Below are 18,320 nucleotides of genomic sequence, written 5' to 3'. Positions count from 1 at the left end.
GAAATAATAAGATAATTCTTTAATATTAAAATTCATCGACACACACATATATATATAACTAATAATAAATATTTATTTGTATCATATAATGATTTATATAGCAGTATAAAATAAAAATGTTTTTAATTTAATAATATTTCCAATGCAGTGATACTCTTTTATACTTGTCAATTTTTTATTTTTGGCAATATGTAAAACATTAAATTAGTTTTAATTGTATAAGTAAAAATTAAATTAAATTATCATTAATTCTTATTTAAATGTTTGAAGTAATTAATAATTGATTCTTCTTTTTTACAGTATTATATGTTAAGTGTCACAATTAATCAAATATCAATTAAAGTATTAAATCAATCATAAATATCTATTAAAAATGCAAACTACAAATTTACACACGCAGACATGTGTTTAGTCTAATATTTATTTTCTTTTATGTGTAAATTATAATATTTTTCAATTTTAAAAGCATTTTATTCGATAAATTTTTATGGGTCAAAAATTATTCGAATATTACAAATCTTGAATTAAGTATACGTAAATATGTGCGTATATTACATAGAATAGCTCCGTTTTCATATTCTAATCGATGATCTACAGAAAGGTTTTTAAATATTTTAATTGTTTTCCGTCCTTTTTCGAATTTTTTGTTCATGTTGCAACGTTGTAACATTATTTTAATTTTGCTAAAAGAGATTCGACATTTATCATTAAGAATAGTAAGAAACGAAATAATAGAAAGCCAAATAAAATAATATAATAATTTTTTAATATTAAAATTCACCGCGTTGATTGGAAGAAGCACATATTAAACGCACACTTATTGTAAACATCAACTTGTGACAAACGTTTTAATATATTTCTTCTTTGCTAGCTTTGCTTAAATCTTTTTTAAATACAATTATAAGTTACAATTCAGTTTGACACATTTTGCAGTATTTTTAAATCTATTAAAAATATCAGCAAGGAATGTTAAATTATGTTGTACAATTTTAAAGTTATGGATATAATTTTATAAATATAAATATTAATATTAATATTAATATTTTATTTAAATAACTTTTTAAAATTAAAATGTGGATTTACGTTACAAGAGAGAGAGAGAGAGAGAGAGAGAGAGAGAGAGAGAGAGAGAGAGAGAGAAAGAGAAAGAGAATTGTGTCATGTTATTTATTGTAAATTAAAAAATACTAATCAATCACAAATTCTTCATAATTAATAACAATAAATATATAAAATAATTAATTTCTGTAATAGTATATTAGAGAGAGAGCTAACAAGTGCGGAAGATCATAAATCGGTCGAGAGTGCGGAAGTTTGGCGCACGAGGCGAAACCGAGTTATGACCCGCACATGTAGGCTACAATATTTTGTGTGACCGGTGCGTGAAAAAAGAGCCCTTTCTAAAATCTCATCATGTGCGTAAAGGGCGATTTTCCGCGCGCCGGTTGCACAATAATATATAATTCTACTACTTCAAACAAGATCGCATAAACATATAAATCTTGATGCATGCAGTTATGATATTTTGTACATATAAAGAGGCATCGGATAATAATACATCTAAATAAACAATATTTAAAGCAGTAAAAGGAATAGATGCAATATAAAAAAATTATATAAAGTACTTCCACGTATGCAAAGCTGCAATTTTTTTACATCCACCGATTAGAAGAAAAATCTTGCAAAATATTGTCTCTGCTTCTCGATTTGTTTTTTGCGAATAACTTCAACCTTGATTATAATATAGGAATATAAGTCATCTTTATCTATCACACGGTTACTCATCTAAAACAAATCGTTTTATTAATTATAATATAATTAGATAAATATAGTAATCTCATTCCGCATTATATGCAAATCTTAGTATATATAAACAAAGATTGTCATAATGAAATCAACATACTGATTATATAACAAATAAACAAATATAAAAATAATATTCTGAAATTAATCAGATAAAACGATATTTCATTTTCTTTTGTTTTTTATAATATATATATATATATATATTAAATTTACCTCCTTTATTCGATGTTTTCTAAATTGATCTTCTGTGTTCACTTCAATTACGTTAGCTTCTACAATACTTTCAGAGTGTCTCTTTATTGACTAAAATGTGTAATTTTAATACCATTATTAATAAACAACGTTATGGTAACATTATAAAAATTATTTTAAATATTAAATAATAATTATTAATATAGCATTATTATCATATTTTGTATACATATTTAAACATGTAAAATTTTTACCAGAGCTAAATTTTCGGAATATACGTTATTAATCATAATAATTAATGCTGCAATTATATTAACATTTCTAAAAACAAAAAAAATCAGATGTATATATATAATACATATAATAAACTTTTGTACAAAATATTTATAAAAATATGTTACTTTACTTGGGTTTTATTTTGTGAAAATTATTTAATATATACGTCAATATAATTGGATTTTTCGCATGCTTCGTAATAAAATGTAAGAAACTATTAACGAGAAATTGATCTTTCTGTTTTGTATCAGTGCGCTGTTTATCTATTGTTGTTAAATACATTTTGATTAACTCAGTATCTTCAATGCAAGCCAAATATTCTGAAAATTTAATGTCAGTTTTGTTCAATCCTCTAGTATACACTGTTCCAAAAGTTTTCGCATATCTCGTAGTTATCATCAAACCTCTACAATATGTCCATGTCTTCCACCATGGCAAAAGTCTAAAATATAAATAGAATTTAATTTTCTTATTAAAGATTGGCGTATTAACTCATTGAACATTATAGGAGATATCTACAAGAAAATTTGATTGAGAAAAACTAAAAATCTGTAACATAATTTACCTGTAATTTATAGGATCTTGGAGATGTTGTTCTAATTTATTTTCTGCTTCTCTCATACAAATGATGTGACCAAAAAAACATGCCCATCTTGCAGCTTCTTGTCGTAAACATATTCTAAGTTCGTCTGCATCATCAATTTCTTCATATTTGATTTTTTCAAGTAACTCGTTTAACATGAATTTTAGCTTATCTATTCTATCCTAAAAATCATTAAATATATATTTCTTTATTATAATAATATGTTTATAATTATAATTCATTGACAAAGATTTTAAGCATCCAGCTATGTATCCAATAACAATGTTATATAATATCATTATTCACATTAGTGAAAATCATACAGTTTGGGAACTGTTCATCGCGTGAGTGATTATTCAAACTGAATTTGTTTGCACATTTATGTGAGACGTAATAATATGTAAAACTTTATCGCTAGATATATTTCTCTATAAATATTTAAATTATTTGTAATCAATTAGTGTATATATAAATATTTAAATGTAATACTTTCATTGAAGTTGATTAATATTTACCCCAAATTTTGCAGTTTTTACTTTCACTGGAAAAATACTAAACATGTATTCCAGAGCTTTAAACATAGGATACCATGCTATATAATCTTCTTCTTTATCCAAATACGATGTGATATTCCAGAATATAGAGGCGTTGAGTTGGCCTGCTATCACTAAATGAAATGCATCATCGATAATTTGGGCACGATTAAGAACATGAATTGTCGTAAAATCATCATAGTATAGATAATCTGAAATTCTTCGCCAATTCTCATCATCATAGTTAACGCGGTAATATCCTGTCAAATAATAAATAAATTTTAACAATTTTTATTATTTTGAATAATTTTTGTTATTAATAAATATTTAACTTCAAACATTTTTGTTTAATAGTTTCGTTTATATAAATTATAAATTAAAAACGTATCAAAAATTCAATAACATGCAAATACATATTGAAAATTAATTATAAATTATAAATGAAATTGTGCGAGATATTGTTGTATAGCATAAAATAAAATTGATTCTAGTTGTGCATATATAATAATTATTTTATACTAATCAGCAAAAGTTCTGTAACATAAAACTGTACAAAAATTTTATTTCATTTGTATACTTATATAAGTATACTAATTTTATAAATATAATTAACATTTTAATCATTTTTACTATGATTAGAATAAAATATTTGTAAAAATATGACTTTAATATTGATTGATATTATGTTGAAAACACCGATATATACATTTTATTAATTATATAAAATAATACAGCAGAACATTACACAAAACGTTTAAAACTATAGTAGTTATATAATGAATATCTCAGATTTATATCTTATAATGTATAAAACAGAAAAAATATAAAATAATGTTAATTGTGTACGTGTGTAAAATAAAGACGAGTAATAAGTCATAATAAGTCCATTGGTCGATATTTACCTATTTGTTGTACATTTACTATAATCCAACCACGCTCTTTATGTGGGAAATTAAGAACTATATCATTTGATTTGCATAAAAGGCGGTTCATCGAACTGTCAAAATCGGGAACCGACTGGATAGTATAAGTTACAGGAACGCAATCAATTTTTAATATGTAGAAATTTTGTATCCATATATTATAATGGCTTCGAGAACTAGTATAATTTTGTACTACTTTAATGAGAGGACAATGTTCTTCCAAAGTCCAATATTTCATTGTTTGTAATGATATTTCAATATCTATATTTTTTGCATCAGCAACAACTTCTTCCAAAAAAGTCATAAAACTTTGACGATGAAATAGGCTAAATCCACAATGTATGTAAATTATGCAAAAAAACATTATAAATATGTTAAAATTGTATGTATAATTTTAATATTAAAAACAATTTTAATAAATACTAAGAAGCAAAATTTAATTGCACCTTTATTTATATTATGATAATAACATTATATTAAATAAAATTTAATAATTTTATTTAATTTGTTAGGCATTAATAATACAGAATATATTTGATCAAAGAGATTGAGAGAGTTATAAAATAATTAATAAAAGAAATAACAAAACAAATCAAATAAAAATAAAAACAAAACAAGAAATAATATACAAATATAATAAAGGTGATCGTTCTACAAAAGAAATAAAATAAAAATAAAAAAATAACGGAAAAAAGATATACGTGTCAGATTTATTTAAAATAGGATTAAAAAACAAACGTAGCACAAAATGCAATTAAAAAAAGTAGATATTAAAAAATAATTATAAACGATATGAAGTAATAAAGGAAATAATAAAAAGAATACAAATTAATTTAAAAATTATTTTGAAATATAATAAATTATGAAACGAAAATAAAACAACATTAAATATGTATATATAAAAAGTCATAAAACAACAATTTGTTTCAACAAAAGCGGTTTTCATAATAAAAATAACAAAAGTAAAAGTAAATCTAGTAACAGATCTAGGAAAATAGCAGAATTGTAAAATTAAAAAAATATAATATGAAATAATGTCAGCAAAAGCGAAATAATAAGAGACAATATGTAAAATTTGTATTATTATAAATTAGTTAAGATTTATATAATTTTATTTTTTTATATTATATTCTATATTGTATTACTCACTTGCTATTTGCATATGATCGAATGCCTTTCCAAAATATTTCTTTGGTTACGGCGTGTTGCATCATGCGCAGTATACAGGGTGCTACAATTTACATCAAAATTATAAATTAGATATATTATAAATATATATTTATTATAATAGTTACATGTAAAGTGATATTATATATTATAAGGCAAAATTATATATATACAAGGTACAGTAATTGCAAAACAGTGAAATGTCTTCTATTGCCGCACGGTTTATCATTTTATTCAAAAAATTTATATATATCAATCTATATATATAAGCACCGTCCGTCTGTCTGTCTGTCTGTCTGTACCCGAACTACTTCCGCATTTGTGGACCGATTGTCTCGAAATTGGTACCAAAATGTTGCAAATTTTTCGGGGGTGGCTGCTGTGGGTTTTTTTTTTAATTTTTTTATTTTTATTTTTTTTCCTCAGAGGAGGGTATGTTTTTGCAAAAAAAATTTTTTTTGCAATATTTCTGAACACATTGTATCAAAATGTTGCAAATTTTTTGGAGATAGCGACGATGTGGTTTTTTCAAGTGTTACACCTCCACCCACGCATTCACCCACACGCATGCGCATTTATGGACCAATTTTCACGAAATTGGTACAAAAATGTTGCAAATTTATCTGAGAAAGCTGCTGTGTGGTTATTTTAAGTTTTATCCCACCCATGCATCCACCCACGCATTCAAACATTTATTCACAGACTTTTTCGAAATTTGTACTCAAATTTTGTCCGGGATGGCTACTATATGATTTTAACAAATTTATATCACTTTATTTATCCACCCACGCACCCACCCAAAAAAAATTTAAACATTTATTTTGATATAAATTTCGTGAAAGTCGGACAACAAATGTGGAAGTAGTTTGCGATAATACAAAAAAAGAATTAATTTTTTGTGTTGAAACGAATTTAATATAGGCTATATGAGGACCGCGCTAGCGCGGTCCGAAAAGCTAGTATGTATATATATATATATATATATATATATATATATATATTTATGTACATTCTATAATTAATTTAAGGTATATAAATATACGTATATATATATATATATATATATATATATATACGTATATTTATATACCTTAAATTAATTATAGAATGTACATAAATATGTGTGTGTGTACTTTAATAACATTATTTTTGTAATAAAATTTAGATAGAAAATTAATTATCTTATAATTTTAAACATATATTTTTATAATATTAATAGTTCAAAATTTACGCGGATTATTTTATTATATTACGTTATATACCTTTGATGGATTCGCGAATTTTCAATAAACTGTCATTTTGTGAAGTAGAATCCCACATACGATAATCATCAAAATAAAAAGAAGTATGTTGATTTTGAACGACAAATAAATGTATTATTCGATTATCTCGATACATCTAAAGAAAAAATATAATTAATATATCAATATAAACGCTCTGAAAATACATGCATTAGAAGGAAATACTAATATCATTAGCGGTTCTTTTATGTTAAAAAGGAATAATATAAATTTTGTATCAATATAATTAACAAATATTACATACTTTTAAAATTATTATTTCATGATATATTATATCGCAGAGTTCTTTTTATCAAATTAAGTAAAATAAATATCGGATATAATTGTTTCTGATTAATTTAAGTTATTTTAGATTTTATAAAAATCTGTATGTATATGTACCGTCCGTCTCTTTGTTTGTCTGTCTGTCTGTCCGACCGCGAACTGCTTCCACATTTGTGGACTGATTTTCATCAAATTGGTACCAAAATTTTGCAAATTTTCCGGGGAGTGTGACGATGGTGATTTTTTGTAAGTTTTACGCCTCCACTCACGCACCCACCGTCGTAATCGCATATTTAAGGACCGATTTTTTAAAAATTGGTATCAAAATGTTGCAAATTTTTCTGAGAAAGCTACTGTGTGGTTTTTTTTAAGTTTTATTCCACCCACGCATCTACACACGCATTCACATATTTATTCACCGATTTTCTCGAAATTGGTACCAAAATTTCGCATATTTTCGGAAATCGCTACTAAGTGTTTTTTTTTTTTACACTACTACATACGTATCCACCCACGCATACATATATTTATTGATTAATTTTCGCGAAATTAAATATCTACTTATATTTATATATACAAGTTGCAAATTTTTTGGGGAGTGTGATGAGATGATGATTTTTTAATTTAAAAATTTTTTTTAACATAGAGGAGAGAATGTTTCCGCGAAAAAATTTTTTGCAGATTTCTATGCCAATGTGTTCGAAATGTTCCAAAATATCGAGAAATCACATTTAAAAAAAATTCGTATGTAAAACTTCTACCCACGCACTCACACATATATTGATTTATTTTCGGTATCAAATTCATGAAAATTTTTGGGGTGACGACGACAGACAGACGAACAGATGGACAGACAAATAGATATATATTAAATAAAGTATAACTAAATATTATATATCTTTGGTTTTGTAAAATAAAAAATTGTGTGAAAACTAGTAAGAGCGGAATCAGTGTTGAGTGAAGGCTTTGAGGCCCGCGTGAAGAGCGAACCGAAAAGCTAGTATAATAATATCAGATAAAATGATGTTAAAATATAAAGAAAGTTTTCATACTTTTCATTATTTTCATATGAATGTATATATTTGAAAAAGTATGTTTAAAAAACAGTTTAATATATTGTATACATATGTATATATTGTTTAATATTGTATACATATGTATATATTGTTAAAAAGAATTTATACATTTTGTAAAAAGAATTTGATATACAAAAATCTTGCTATATAAATGCTTAAGTATGTTATCGTTTCCGAGAAAGTGGGAGGTGATAGCATTACAAATTATTTAAAATAACCTTATTGACAGTATTCGTTGCAAGCAATGTAGTAAGAGCTTTATTGAACCAAGAAGCCGATCGAAACGGATTGTTTAGATTATAAAACCATTGCTGTGTCACTTTATGTCCTACTAATTGAGCTATTTCGATTTTGTGAGCAATAGGATACAAATTTTTATTGTAAACAATATCCTTTTCGCTAAAAGTAATATTTAAATGTTAGACTGAGAACTCTTGTACATAATAAAATTTCAATTAGCAAATTGGTATTGTAAATCGTAACAAATAATATTTTTTGAAATTTTTTATTTAAGTATAGAACAATGATTTTGTGTTAATGCGTAAATCATTGATGAAGAACTTTAGTTTTAATAAATAAAAAAATGTTATTTCTTTTATGGCTTTATTACAATTTTAAAATTTACCTTAGGGGATTATACGATATAGTATAAAAATTTTTACCTTTATGTATGTATATATTAGAACAATAAACTACAACATTTTGAATTATAGTACGAATAAACTGAATTTATACTACTTAAAATTGTTGTTTTCACAATATTTTATACTTTTGCACATTTACAGAAACAAAAGATATACCTACATGTTTTTCAATTGTATAATTTTGCATACTAATATATAATTTTACTTTTGATGTAAAATTAAGTACTTGTACTCACTTATACAAAACAAGTCCGTAAACTATTATGCCATTATCAGGGAAATTTGGTATTGCAACATGAGTCATTTTCGAAATATTGTTCGAATGTTGTTTCCATGTATTTTTATAGAACAACGTAATATTTTCAGCTACATTCTTTGCAAATTCCATGTGAAATACAGATTCGTTTCTGCACCACATTTGAATATGTTGAGTATTATTATCAACACGTGATAAGTAATTGGATACAATTATTGTTGCAAGATACGGCGACATTGCAGGTGTGATATCGAAGCGTTTCATTAACATATTGTGCTTGTTTTTTTCTGTATTTTGCAATGGCATATTTGACAAAGCCGTGCATTGATTACATCCTATAGATATGTTAAAAGTTGCTCTTAAGAATAAATACTTTTCATCCCAACACGATGACATTTGTCGGGTGCCTATTATATGCAAATGAGTAGCAGCTACCAAACTATACATTTCAAAAAACATAAATTAAACTTGGACACGGCCAAAATATAAAATTGGAATAATCTCTACAAGAGATTTTTAATTTCATGTATCCCCTATTCCCCCTAGAGCCTAGTTAAACTCTTAATTTATACACGCTGGCTTAAAGGCGTTTGTTTACCAACATTAATATGTATAACAGAGAAAAATATAGAATCGAAAGGATCTGAATAGCTCAGTTGGAAGAGCAGTCGCCCGGCAAGCGAAAGGTCTCGGGTTCGATTCCCGATTCAGCGATTTTCGGATCTATATTTTTCTCTCGCATTTATTTCTTTAGGGGGAATAGGGGATACATGGAATTAAAAATCTCTTGTAGAGATTATTCCAATTTTATATCTTGGCCGCGTCCAAGTAAAATTTGGTGCCTTGTGCACAGGTATTTAATTCTAACGAAAAAATTTAGTTTCGTTTAGGATAACGCACTGTCATCCGCGATTTGGCTCTTATTGCCTGTCTTATATATGTTAAATTTATATTTATATTACAGAGCCTAGTTAAACTCTTAATAAATTAATAAAACATTATTAGCAAGCATCAAAATGTTGGAATTTAAAAATGTTTAAATGTAATATGTAATAATATGCATTAAAGGTATAGAATTAGTAGTCTTTTTATTTAAATTGCATGATATATAATAATTTTTGAAACATTTAATACAAAAATAATATATATTAATTACAAGGTTGCATGTAATTGCACATTGCACATTGATTTTAATAAACATATATTATTTACTTACGCAGTTTTTTTTTTCACATCGAAAATTTTAAAGACTTTATCAGTAAAACCAAAATATTTAATATATAAAGTGTAATTTCCTGGTAATAACTTATCCTTAAAAGAAAGGTCAATTATGTCTTCTTGAATATCATATGCCGGTTTATAAACTGTATATTTAATATTCTCATAATGTTTTTCTAGATTTTTAATTAAAACTATATTTTTAAAATATAATTCTTCTGAATATATGTTGTTCATTAATATATTTTGCGTTTTGTTAAGAATACTTATGCTAATATTATATTCTCCATAGAAAATATTTTCTTCACTATTTGATATATGCTTGATATCGTAATGGATCGGTTTTATATATTCTGATGGTTGATAGCATAAAGACGATTGATTAAGAGTAGAAGCCGTTCCAACGATATACATTATTCCGCTAATTAATAGCAAAAATATCATCGTGTCGAATAATTTATTTTAGGTCTGCAAAACACTGTAAGCAAAAGACAAATAGAGAACTTTAATATAGTATTGATGTCTTTTTCAAATCATTAGACGACACAAGAGCGCGCTTGGCGCACGTTTTTGATATTATTTCTATTATTCATTTTACAATTGTTAAATTGTTAATTTTTGCGATGACAGTTGCTTGATGCTATAAAAATGATCATAATTTTAATTAGCCGAATTATTATTTCGACTTCTATTTTGTATATATACTGATAGTAGAATACTAATACGTTTGAGAAATACAGCTTAATAATAAGTAAAAATTAAATTAATAATTTTTTTTTAATAAATTTTTTAATAATTTTTAATTTTAATATATTTGAAAGGATAATTAATTTTTACGACCATTACTGTCTAATAAATATTTAATAATCACCACCCAGCGATTCGACCATAAATTTTGGTCCTCCTCAAGTGTACTTAAAATTAAAAACTGTGAACATATTATTCGAATAAAACTTCTTATCGAACCGTGATAAAATAATAGCCAAGGACTACGCAACCTTCAATATATTGTCATCACAGGTAAGTATTAAAATACATACAAATATTTTTTATAAATAATAAAAAGTACGAGAAACTTTGGAAAACAGAATTTTAATAACTTAGTAATGAAAAGACAATTAAAATTAAAAACTGTGAACATATTATTTAAATGAAACTTCTTGTCGAATCGTGATAAAATAATAGCCAAGGACTATACAATCTTTAATATATTGACATCACAAGTAAGTATAATACACACACACACACACAGATATTTTTTATAAATAATAAAAAGTACGAGAAATTTTGGAAACAGAATTTTAATAATCTAGTAATAAAAGGACAATTAAAAGTGGGTATTATAATATTCATTATCTGTTAATTGCAGTATTTTTTAGTTTCAAAAATTATTTATTTGACATCAAACTCTTGTGGGTTCAAGATTATTTCAACTGTGGCGATAAAATTCATTTTATATTTCAATTTTATTTAAAAATATTAAATCGAATTGAGAACGAAAGTCGGCGATCGAATATATGTATATATATGACAACGGGCGAAACAATCATAATGAACAGGTAAAGGCAAAGTATCAAAACAAGCAAAATATAACAACGGACAGCTTAATCGATATAGGCAAAAGAATTGCTAACATGTCACTTCAGCAAACTCGCTGAAGAAAGGACAAATAAGATTATATCTCGCAAGCAAAAGTTATACCTCGCGGTTATTGCAAGTCATTTATACAGGGTGTATAATTAATTAATATATAATTCGCGAACCACCGCGAATGGGCAGATAAAGCGTGTTAAACTGAATAAAAAAGTCTTGTATCATTTTGCGATATTCGCAATAATTATTGAGTTATTTATTAAAATATCTAAACGAATAGCAAGGTAGAAAGCATTATTTGATCGAGAGGCGGCGTCATGCAGCGAGCGGCGAGTAATGTAGTGGCGCCGAAAAGTAAGATGATATTTTTGATACTGAGCGGCATATAACAAATAAGTCATCCGAAATGCACACCGAGTCCGGCCTACCGCTTTCTACCCGCTCGTTTAGATATTTTAGTTAATAACTCAATAATTATTGCGAATATCGCAAAATGATACAGGACTTTTCTATTCAGTTTAACACGCTCTATCTGCCCATTCGCGGTGGTTCGCGAATTATGGGACACCCTGTATAATATTTTATATGCAGAATTAAAGTGAATAACAATAATATAACGTCTCTAAATTTATTTTAACTAATAAAACTAATAATTCGCCAAACAACATACAATTCGTAAAATATTATATAATCGATATTATTTTAAATTATCTCTAAATTAAAATTTTCAAATACTTTTAAATAAAACTATTTTCTTTATTCTCATACATATGTTGGAAATTCTATAAAATTCCGTCCTACCGTATAATTAAATTTTTTGCATTTGTAGACTCATGTTTTATATGTATGAAAGTTCTTCTGACTTACCGAATATTTCGAAACAGAATGTTAATTGGAAAGTTATATATCGTGTTAAAAATGAACTACAGCAAATAATGATTTAAAAGTATTCAATGTTGGAAGAATATAATATATTCACACACTTTAATAAAAGTATTATATCTACGGCGACGTGATTTGAAAGGCCACGAAAGACTGACTGATTCTCTGTTCGTCTCTTCATGCTAAATATGATGTGTTAAATCAACAAAACTTCTGAGGTCGTTATATATATATATATATTTGGGTGTATGGCGGCATTTGTGTGTAACGGTTGATTTAATTTAGCACATTTAACTTTTGTCCAATTAATCAAATAATTAGGCATTGTTTATACACATTTATATGACTTATTTCAACAAACATTTTTGCTAAAAATATTGTGTAATTTCTCGTCATATACTCATCCTTCGATAATTTTATCTTAATAATTCAATTAGTATAAATATGTCATTATTTAATATAAATGTATGCAGTTGCACATTTTTATAAATTGCAATTTTTTTAAATCAATGGAATGTCTTTCTTATACCAATCAATTTATTCACATTGTTTTGTGCAGACGTTTATTTAGATAAAATAATATTGGAAGATAAATACATTACAAGATGTTTCATATTTGTGTCAGAAAAAAACATAAAACGTTTAAAAAATAATGATAACTATCAAATCTCAACAATGTTCCATCTAAAATAAGACCATATACTTACGACGCGACGCGCTTTTTTCAAATTCTATAAATAATGTATAAAATATATTTTTCGAAAGAGAAACCTTGGTTATGAAATTACAACAATATTTATTTTAAAATGGGACACTTTATATTTTTTTGTTAAAAACATACATTTAATTATACATGTCTTTATGTACAATATTGTGTCTTTATACTGTACTTACTCCTGTATGTATAAATATATATCATAATATCGTAAATATTATAATCGATTTTTTATTAATCCCGATATGTACTATGTTTTCGTCCTTTTATATTAATTTTATCTAATTTTAAAATTTTAATACTTTGTTTATGACATCGTACTCTATGCGCGAATCCATAAAAATTTATAACTAATAAAATTATTATCTTCATATAACATTTTTGTAAAAAGTTAATACAACATAAATTTTCAATTATTAATGACAGTCACTAGTATTTAAATAGGAGTTTTTGAAAATATTTTTTAAAATTTATTTTACTTTTTTTCAAATTATATATATCTACTATAAAAAAAGTCATGTGTACCCGTGAAGTGCGTGTTTGGAGTCGAAAGTCTTGTTGCCGTTTTTCCGCGTATACGTGATTGGTGGTCGATTCGAGGTACGGGGCGAACTTGATCGCGGTTATTATAATAATGACAGTTCGTATCGTGATAATAAAGGTTAAATGTGTAGTGATCTCGGTATGTGTTATATAATATTTCTTAAGAGCTTGTGTCGTGTCACGCAAGATTTAGTAGAAAATAATATATTTATAAAAAAGAAGGCATAAATAAGATGAAGCAGTGATCGACGAATGAAAAAAAGTAAGTATATATATAAATATATATACAGATCTTTTTATTATATTTAATACAAATAAATCTTAATTTTTTTTTTTTATTTTTATATCACAATTTATAGGATTCTAATTAAATAATTAAGCAAATTTATCTATTTATAAAATAATTAAGAGAAAAAGATATAATATCATTTTACTTCAGTACTCTGTAGCCGAAATTTATGATACATTAAACTAATTATTATGTCGAAATAGGCTATCTTTTTGCTTACTCCTGAGTAAATTAAACATAAAAAACAGAGATCGATAATATTAAAAAGAAAAAGAAGCCTTCGATTTGAAAAATTATTTTTATTTTACATCTGCATAGAAAGTATGAATGATGATTAATAAACGACTAATCCTGTAGTTTGAATTCTGATTTAAATATAATTATTGTACTCGATATCTCGGCCGTATTAAAATTAAATATGAATAATATCTACATTCTTGCAATATATAATAATACAACATATGATATACACAATAATTAAGTACAAAAATATCCTATAAATTGTCGTAATGCAATTTGCTTACGAAAACATTTTACATAAAATTTAATTTTATTTCATAAAATACATTATAATACATAACATCATTTTTGAAAAACCATTACTTATGTAACGAATGGTGACATTTATTTTTAACATCATTGAAATAATTATATTTTACTTAATGTCAAAGTTCGATAAAAAATTGATACTTGATATTATATATAGTTTCTAGAAGAGTATATAAAATAATACTTTCAAAATATTATAACGTTTAAATAACACGAAAGTGAAACTAATTATAACCAAACATTGTGAACGCGTTAAAAAAAAATTTTTTTAAATATTAGAATTATTTTCACATATTATTTAATAAAATGGAAAAGAATCATTATTTTCGAATCATTTTGCGTGGTGGTAATCCTAAATCTTCATTGGATGTTTTTTTTACAATTGGTCTTGTACCCAACAATAATTGTTGAAATGATAACTTTTCCTCTCCTATTTGCTTTATGTCTGTTGAATGATCAATCTCCAAATAAAATATGTCATCTAAATGATAAAATTATAATATTAATGACAGTTATATAGTAATTATATTTTTGGAAATTTTAAAACTTTTTCACATAGCTTACTCATAATTTTTACATATCCTTTCATTTCAATCATTTGCCCCTTGTCAAAGTAGACATCATTATCATAATTTACTATTTGTATCTCCAATTTATACGTCTTATCTGTAATGGATCCGCAGCCAATTGTTTTAAAACTATTTAGAAATTTATTAAAATTCGTTTTAATGTATCCACGTATAACTGAAAAAAATTTTATTAATTTTTAGTTTATCACAAGATTCATCTTTAGTTCATCAGTATCATTTTTAGTTTATCACTGTATTATAACGAATTAACTTATAGAAAATATTTAAATCTCATAATTATAAAAATCAAATAGTATAAAAATAAGAAATTATGTAAAAAATATGTATATAAAAGATTTATAAAAGCATATAGTTACATATTTATACGTACGTTTGCATACAAATGTTTATCGATATATAAGAAATACCGGATTTTAGTATAAAGTATATTATATACATATAAACACTTACTATAATGCATGCATTAAGATATTGAGGTACATCACACAATTCCACTAATTGTGGTTGCATCGCTTGAATGTTTTTTTTTAGGTCAAAATTACCCAACGTATTTATTGTCATGTTGGATCGAATAATTAGTTCGTATTGAAGTGTCCCTTGGTTGAATTCAGGTATTTTTACCTTTTTAGCCTTAGCACCATCAATATGCACAATCTGCAAAATTAACAAATATTATTAAATTAAATATGTATATTAAATTAATATTATTCTAATACTACTGTTTTATATGTACTTTATTGGAATAAACTTTTTTTTTTAAATATTACAACAAAATGATAATAAAAATAATAATTTTAATGTTATAAAAAATAAATTATACAAAAATGTATCGCTTACTCGATTTGGTTGTATATAAAAATTTATACGATCAATTTCTTCGTTCCAGGCAACAACTTGAATGCGATGTTTACTGTTGTTGTTCACCAAAAATTTTAACAATCTATAATGTTGGGATTTACCAACTATCTTCGGACCGTCAATTTCATCGATAAATCCAACAATTTCTCTAAATAAATTTTTTATTAAAATTAGTAATATAATAATATTTTAATTTGTTTTAATTATCAAGCTAAAATATTAAATATTATGTTCTTTTATTTGTTAATTACAACAAAAGATAATTATTTTTTATTTAAGAAAGAATTAAATATATATACATAATGTGATCACAACAATTGTTAATAAATAGTCGAAAAGAAACTTTGAAGGTTATTGTGACATAAAAATTTTGATATTAAATATGTATATGTGTATCAAAACTATATTAATTTACAAATGAGATATTTTAATTAAATTATTCTAATAACATGCTTTAAAAAACAATACATTATTAACGAAAGCGTACTAAATATCATTTATTGATAATATTTTTCCAATGGTAGATTTGATAATTACATGTTATATAATTTCTGATAATGTAAATTTTAAAAACAATTCATTATATTGTAGTATATTTCGTTATTAAATTTTTCGTTTAAATTAATCTTAAAAATATTTTATTAACTGATATGATAATACATTTAAGACATAGAGGTAAAAATTTGATAAATAATTATACAATTAAATAAAAAATTATATTATATTAAGTATAAATTAAAAATATAAAGACTCACACAGTAGAATCTTCGAATTGTATCGATTCCAACATTTCATCCGATGCCAAATATATCGTCTCCAAAACATCATTTTGATTGAGAAAAGTAATTTCCTGTCTATTGACTTCCACATCATTACTTCGATTTGGAGTAAAAGTTTTCTTTTTGTTGCAGGTTTCCGAATGACTTTCTTCGTTTAATGTCTCCTGCTGTATGTTAAGTATTCTGTAAATGAGTAGCGTATATCAATATAATATCGTGATTAATAAAATATATTTTGTAACGGGGCTCCTTTCCCGACGCCATGGATCGGCTCGTCGGTGCCAGGATTCGGGAAGAGGGGGGGGGGGGAGACTCAGGTTCGCAATAACCACGCCAATCGTTCTGGTAAAAACAGAGTTTATTGAAGCCGCCCTGCAAGAGTGGGCTTATTATCTAGTCTATGCGTACAGAGGAGAATCGCAGGAAGTGCGGACCGCGACCAACTTATACGGACGCGGACACGATTTATAACTAAGGAATACAAGTAATGCAACGGACGAAACGCGACCAAATCATACGGACGCGGGCACGACTTATAACTAAGGTTTACAAATAATAACGCGACGGACGAAACGCGACCAAATCATACGGACGCGGACACGACTTATAACTAAGGTTTACAAATGATAACGCGACGGACGAAACGCGACCAAACCATACGGACGCGGACACGACTTATAACTAAGATAGTAGCGTGGCGGACGAGATTTACCCAACGCGGCGTGGATACGAGCGCCCTGAAAAGGGCGAGCTCCGTAAACCGCCTTGGATTCGGGCGCCCTGAGAAGGGCGAGCTCCGCAAGATGTCGGTGGCTCTCGGAGGATCCGGCGACCGAGGAAACTCGGCCTTCCCGACGAGAACGCTCGTCGGCCGGGGTGATGTTCGGAGAGGATCCGGTGACCGAGGACGCTCGGCCTGCCCGACGAGAACGCTCGTCGACCGGGGTGATGTTCGGAGAGGATCCGGAGACCGAGAATGCTCGGCCTGCCCGACGAGAACGCTCGTCGACCAGGGTGCTGTTCGGAGAGGTGTTTCGGAGAGGACCCGGTGACCGAGGACGCTCGGCCTACCCGACGAGAACGCTCGTCGGCCGGGGTGATGTTCGGAGAGGATCCGGTGACCGAGGACGCTCGGCCTGCCCGACGAGAACGCTCGTCGACCGGGGTGATGTTCGGAGAGGATCCGGAGACCGAGAATGCTCGGCCTGCCCGACGAGAACGCTCGTCGACCGGGGTGCTGTTCGGAGAGGATCCGGTGACCGAGGACGCTCGGCCTACCCGAC

The 18,320-nt window shown here is 27.0% G+C and overlaps 3 protein-coding genes across 3 annotated transcripts; all 3 read right to left on the bottom strand.

The window, feature by feature from the left end:
* Positions 1-1,163: 1,163 nt before the first annotated feature.
* LOC114937732 (uncharacterized) lies at positions 1,164-3,039 on the bottom strand. Its single transcript, XM_085490130.1, has 5 exons — positions 2,840-3,039; positions 2,405-2,716; positions 2,253-2,319; positions 2,020-2,109; positions 1,164-1,785 (listed from the first exon to the last, which is right to left on the bottom strand). The coding sequence occupies exons 1-5, from the start codon at positions 3,013-3,015 to the stop codon at positions 1,666-1,668; spliced, it is 765 nt and encodes a 254-aa protein (XP_085346256.1). The 5' UTR covers positions 3,016-3,039; the 3' UTR covers positions 1,164-1,665.
* A 309-nt stretch (positions 3,040-3,348) lies between these two features.
* Positions 3,349-12,866, bottom strand: LOC114932266 (aminopeptidase N-like). Its single transcript, XM_085490128.1, has 8 exons — positions 12,700-12,866; positions 10,238-10,717; positions 9,002-9,460; positions 8,340-8,520; positions 6,743-6,878; positions 5,463-5,544; positions 4,293-4,639; positions 3,349-3,650 (listed from the first exon to the last, which is right to left on the bottom strand). The coding sequence occupies exons 2-8, from the start codon at positions 10,681-10,683 to the stop codon at positions 3,349-3,351; spliced, it is 1,953 nt and encodes a 650-aa protein (XP_085346254.1). The 5' UTR covers positions 10,684-10,717; positions 12,700-12,866.
* A 1,977-nt stretch (positions 12,867-14,843) lies between these two features.
* Positions 14,844-17,240, bottom strand: LOC114937728 (uncharacterized; the record flags this gene model as incomplete). Its single annotated transcript, XM_085490127.1, has 5 exons — positions 14,844-15,291; positions 15,375-15,554; positions 15,851-16,054; positions 16,238-16,406; positions 17,014-17,240. Coding segments are annotated over 4 exons (642 nt in total), but the record flags the coding sequence as incomplete, so codon positions are not given.
* Between the last annotated feature and the right edge of the window lie 1,080 nt (positions 17,241-18,320).

The sequence above is a fragment of the Nylanderia fulva genome, unplaced genomic scaffold (assembly GCF_048542155.1).
Source record: "Nylanderia fulva isolate GAGA-0341 unplaced genomic scaffold, ASM4854215v1 Scaffold979, whole genome shotgun sequence".
In the NCBI taxonomy this organism is placed as follows: Eukaryota; Metazoa; Arthropoda; class Insecta; order Hymenoptera; family Formicidae; genus Nylanderia; species Nylanderia fulva.
This window is presented reverse-complemented; position numbering and strand designations above follow the sequence as displayed.

Bases quoted from the DNA above. Each gene is read 5' to 3' on its own strand.
- LOC114937732 (XM_085490130.1), bottom strand. From the start codon at position 3,015: ATGTTAAACGAGTTACTTGAAAAAATCAAATATGAAGAAATTGATGAT. The intron at 2,717-2,839 runs GTAAATTATGTT...TTTATATTTTAG, and splicing joins CAAGATCCTATAAATTACAG to ACTTTTGCCATGGTGGAAGA. The intron at 2,320-2,404 runs GTAAAGTAACAT...TTTTGTTTTTAG, and splicing joins TTTCACAAAATAAAACCCAA to AAATGTTAATATAATTGCAG.
- LOC114932266 (XM_085490128.1), bottom strand. From the start codon at position 10,683: ATGATATTTTTGCTATTAATTAGCGGAATAATGTATATCGTTGGAACG. The intron at 9,461-10,237 runs GTAAGTAAATAA...TGAAATGTATAG, and splicing joins GATGTGAAAAAAAAAACTGC to TTTGGTAGCTGCTACTCATT. The intron at 6,879-8,339 runs GTTATTTTAAAT...TTTTTTCTTTAG, and splicing joins CAACGAATACTGTCAATAAG to ATGTATCGAGATAATCGAAT.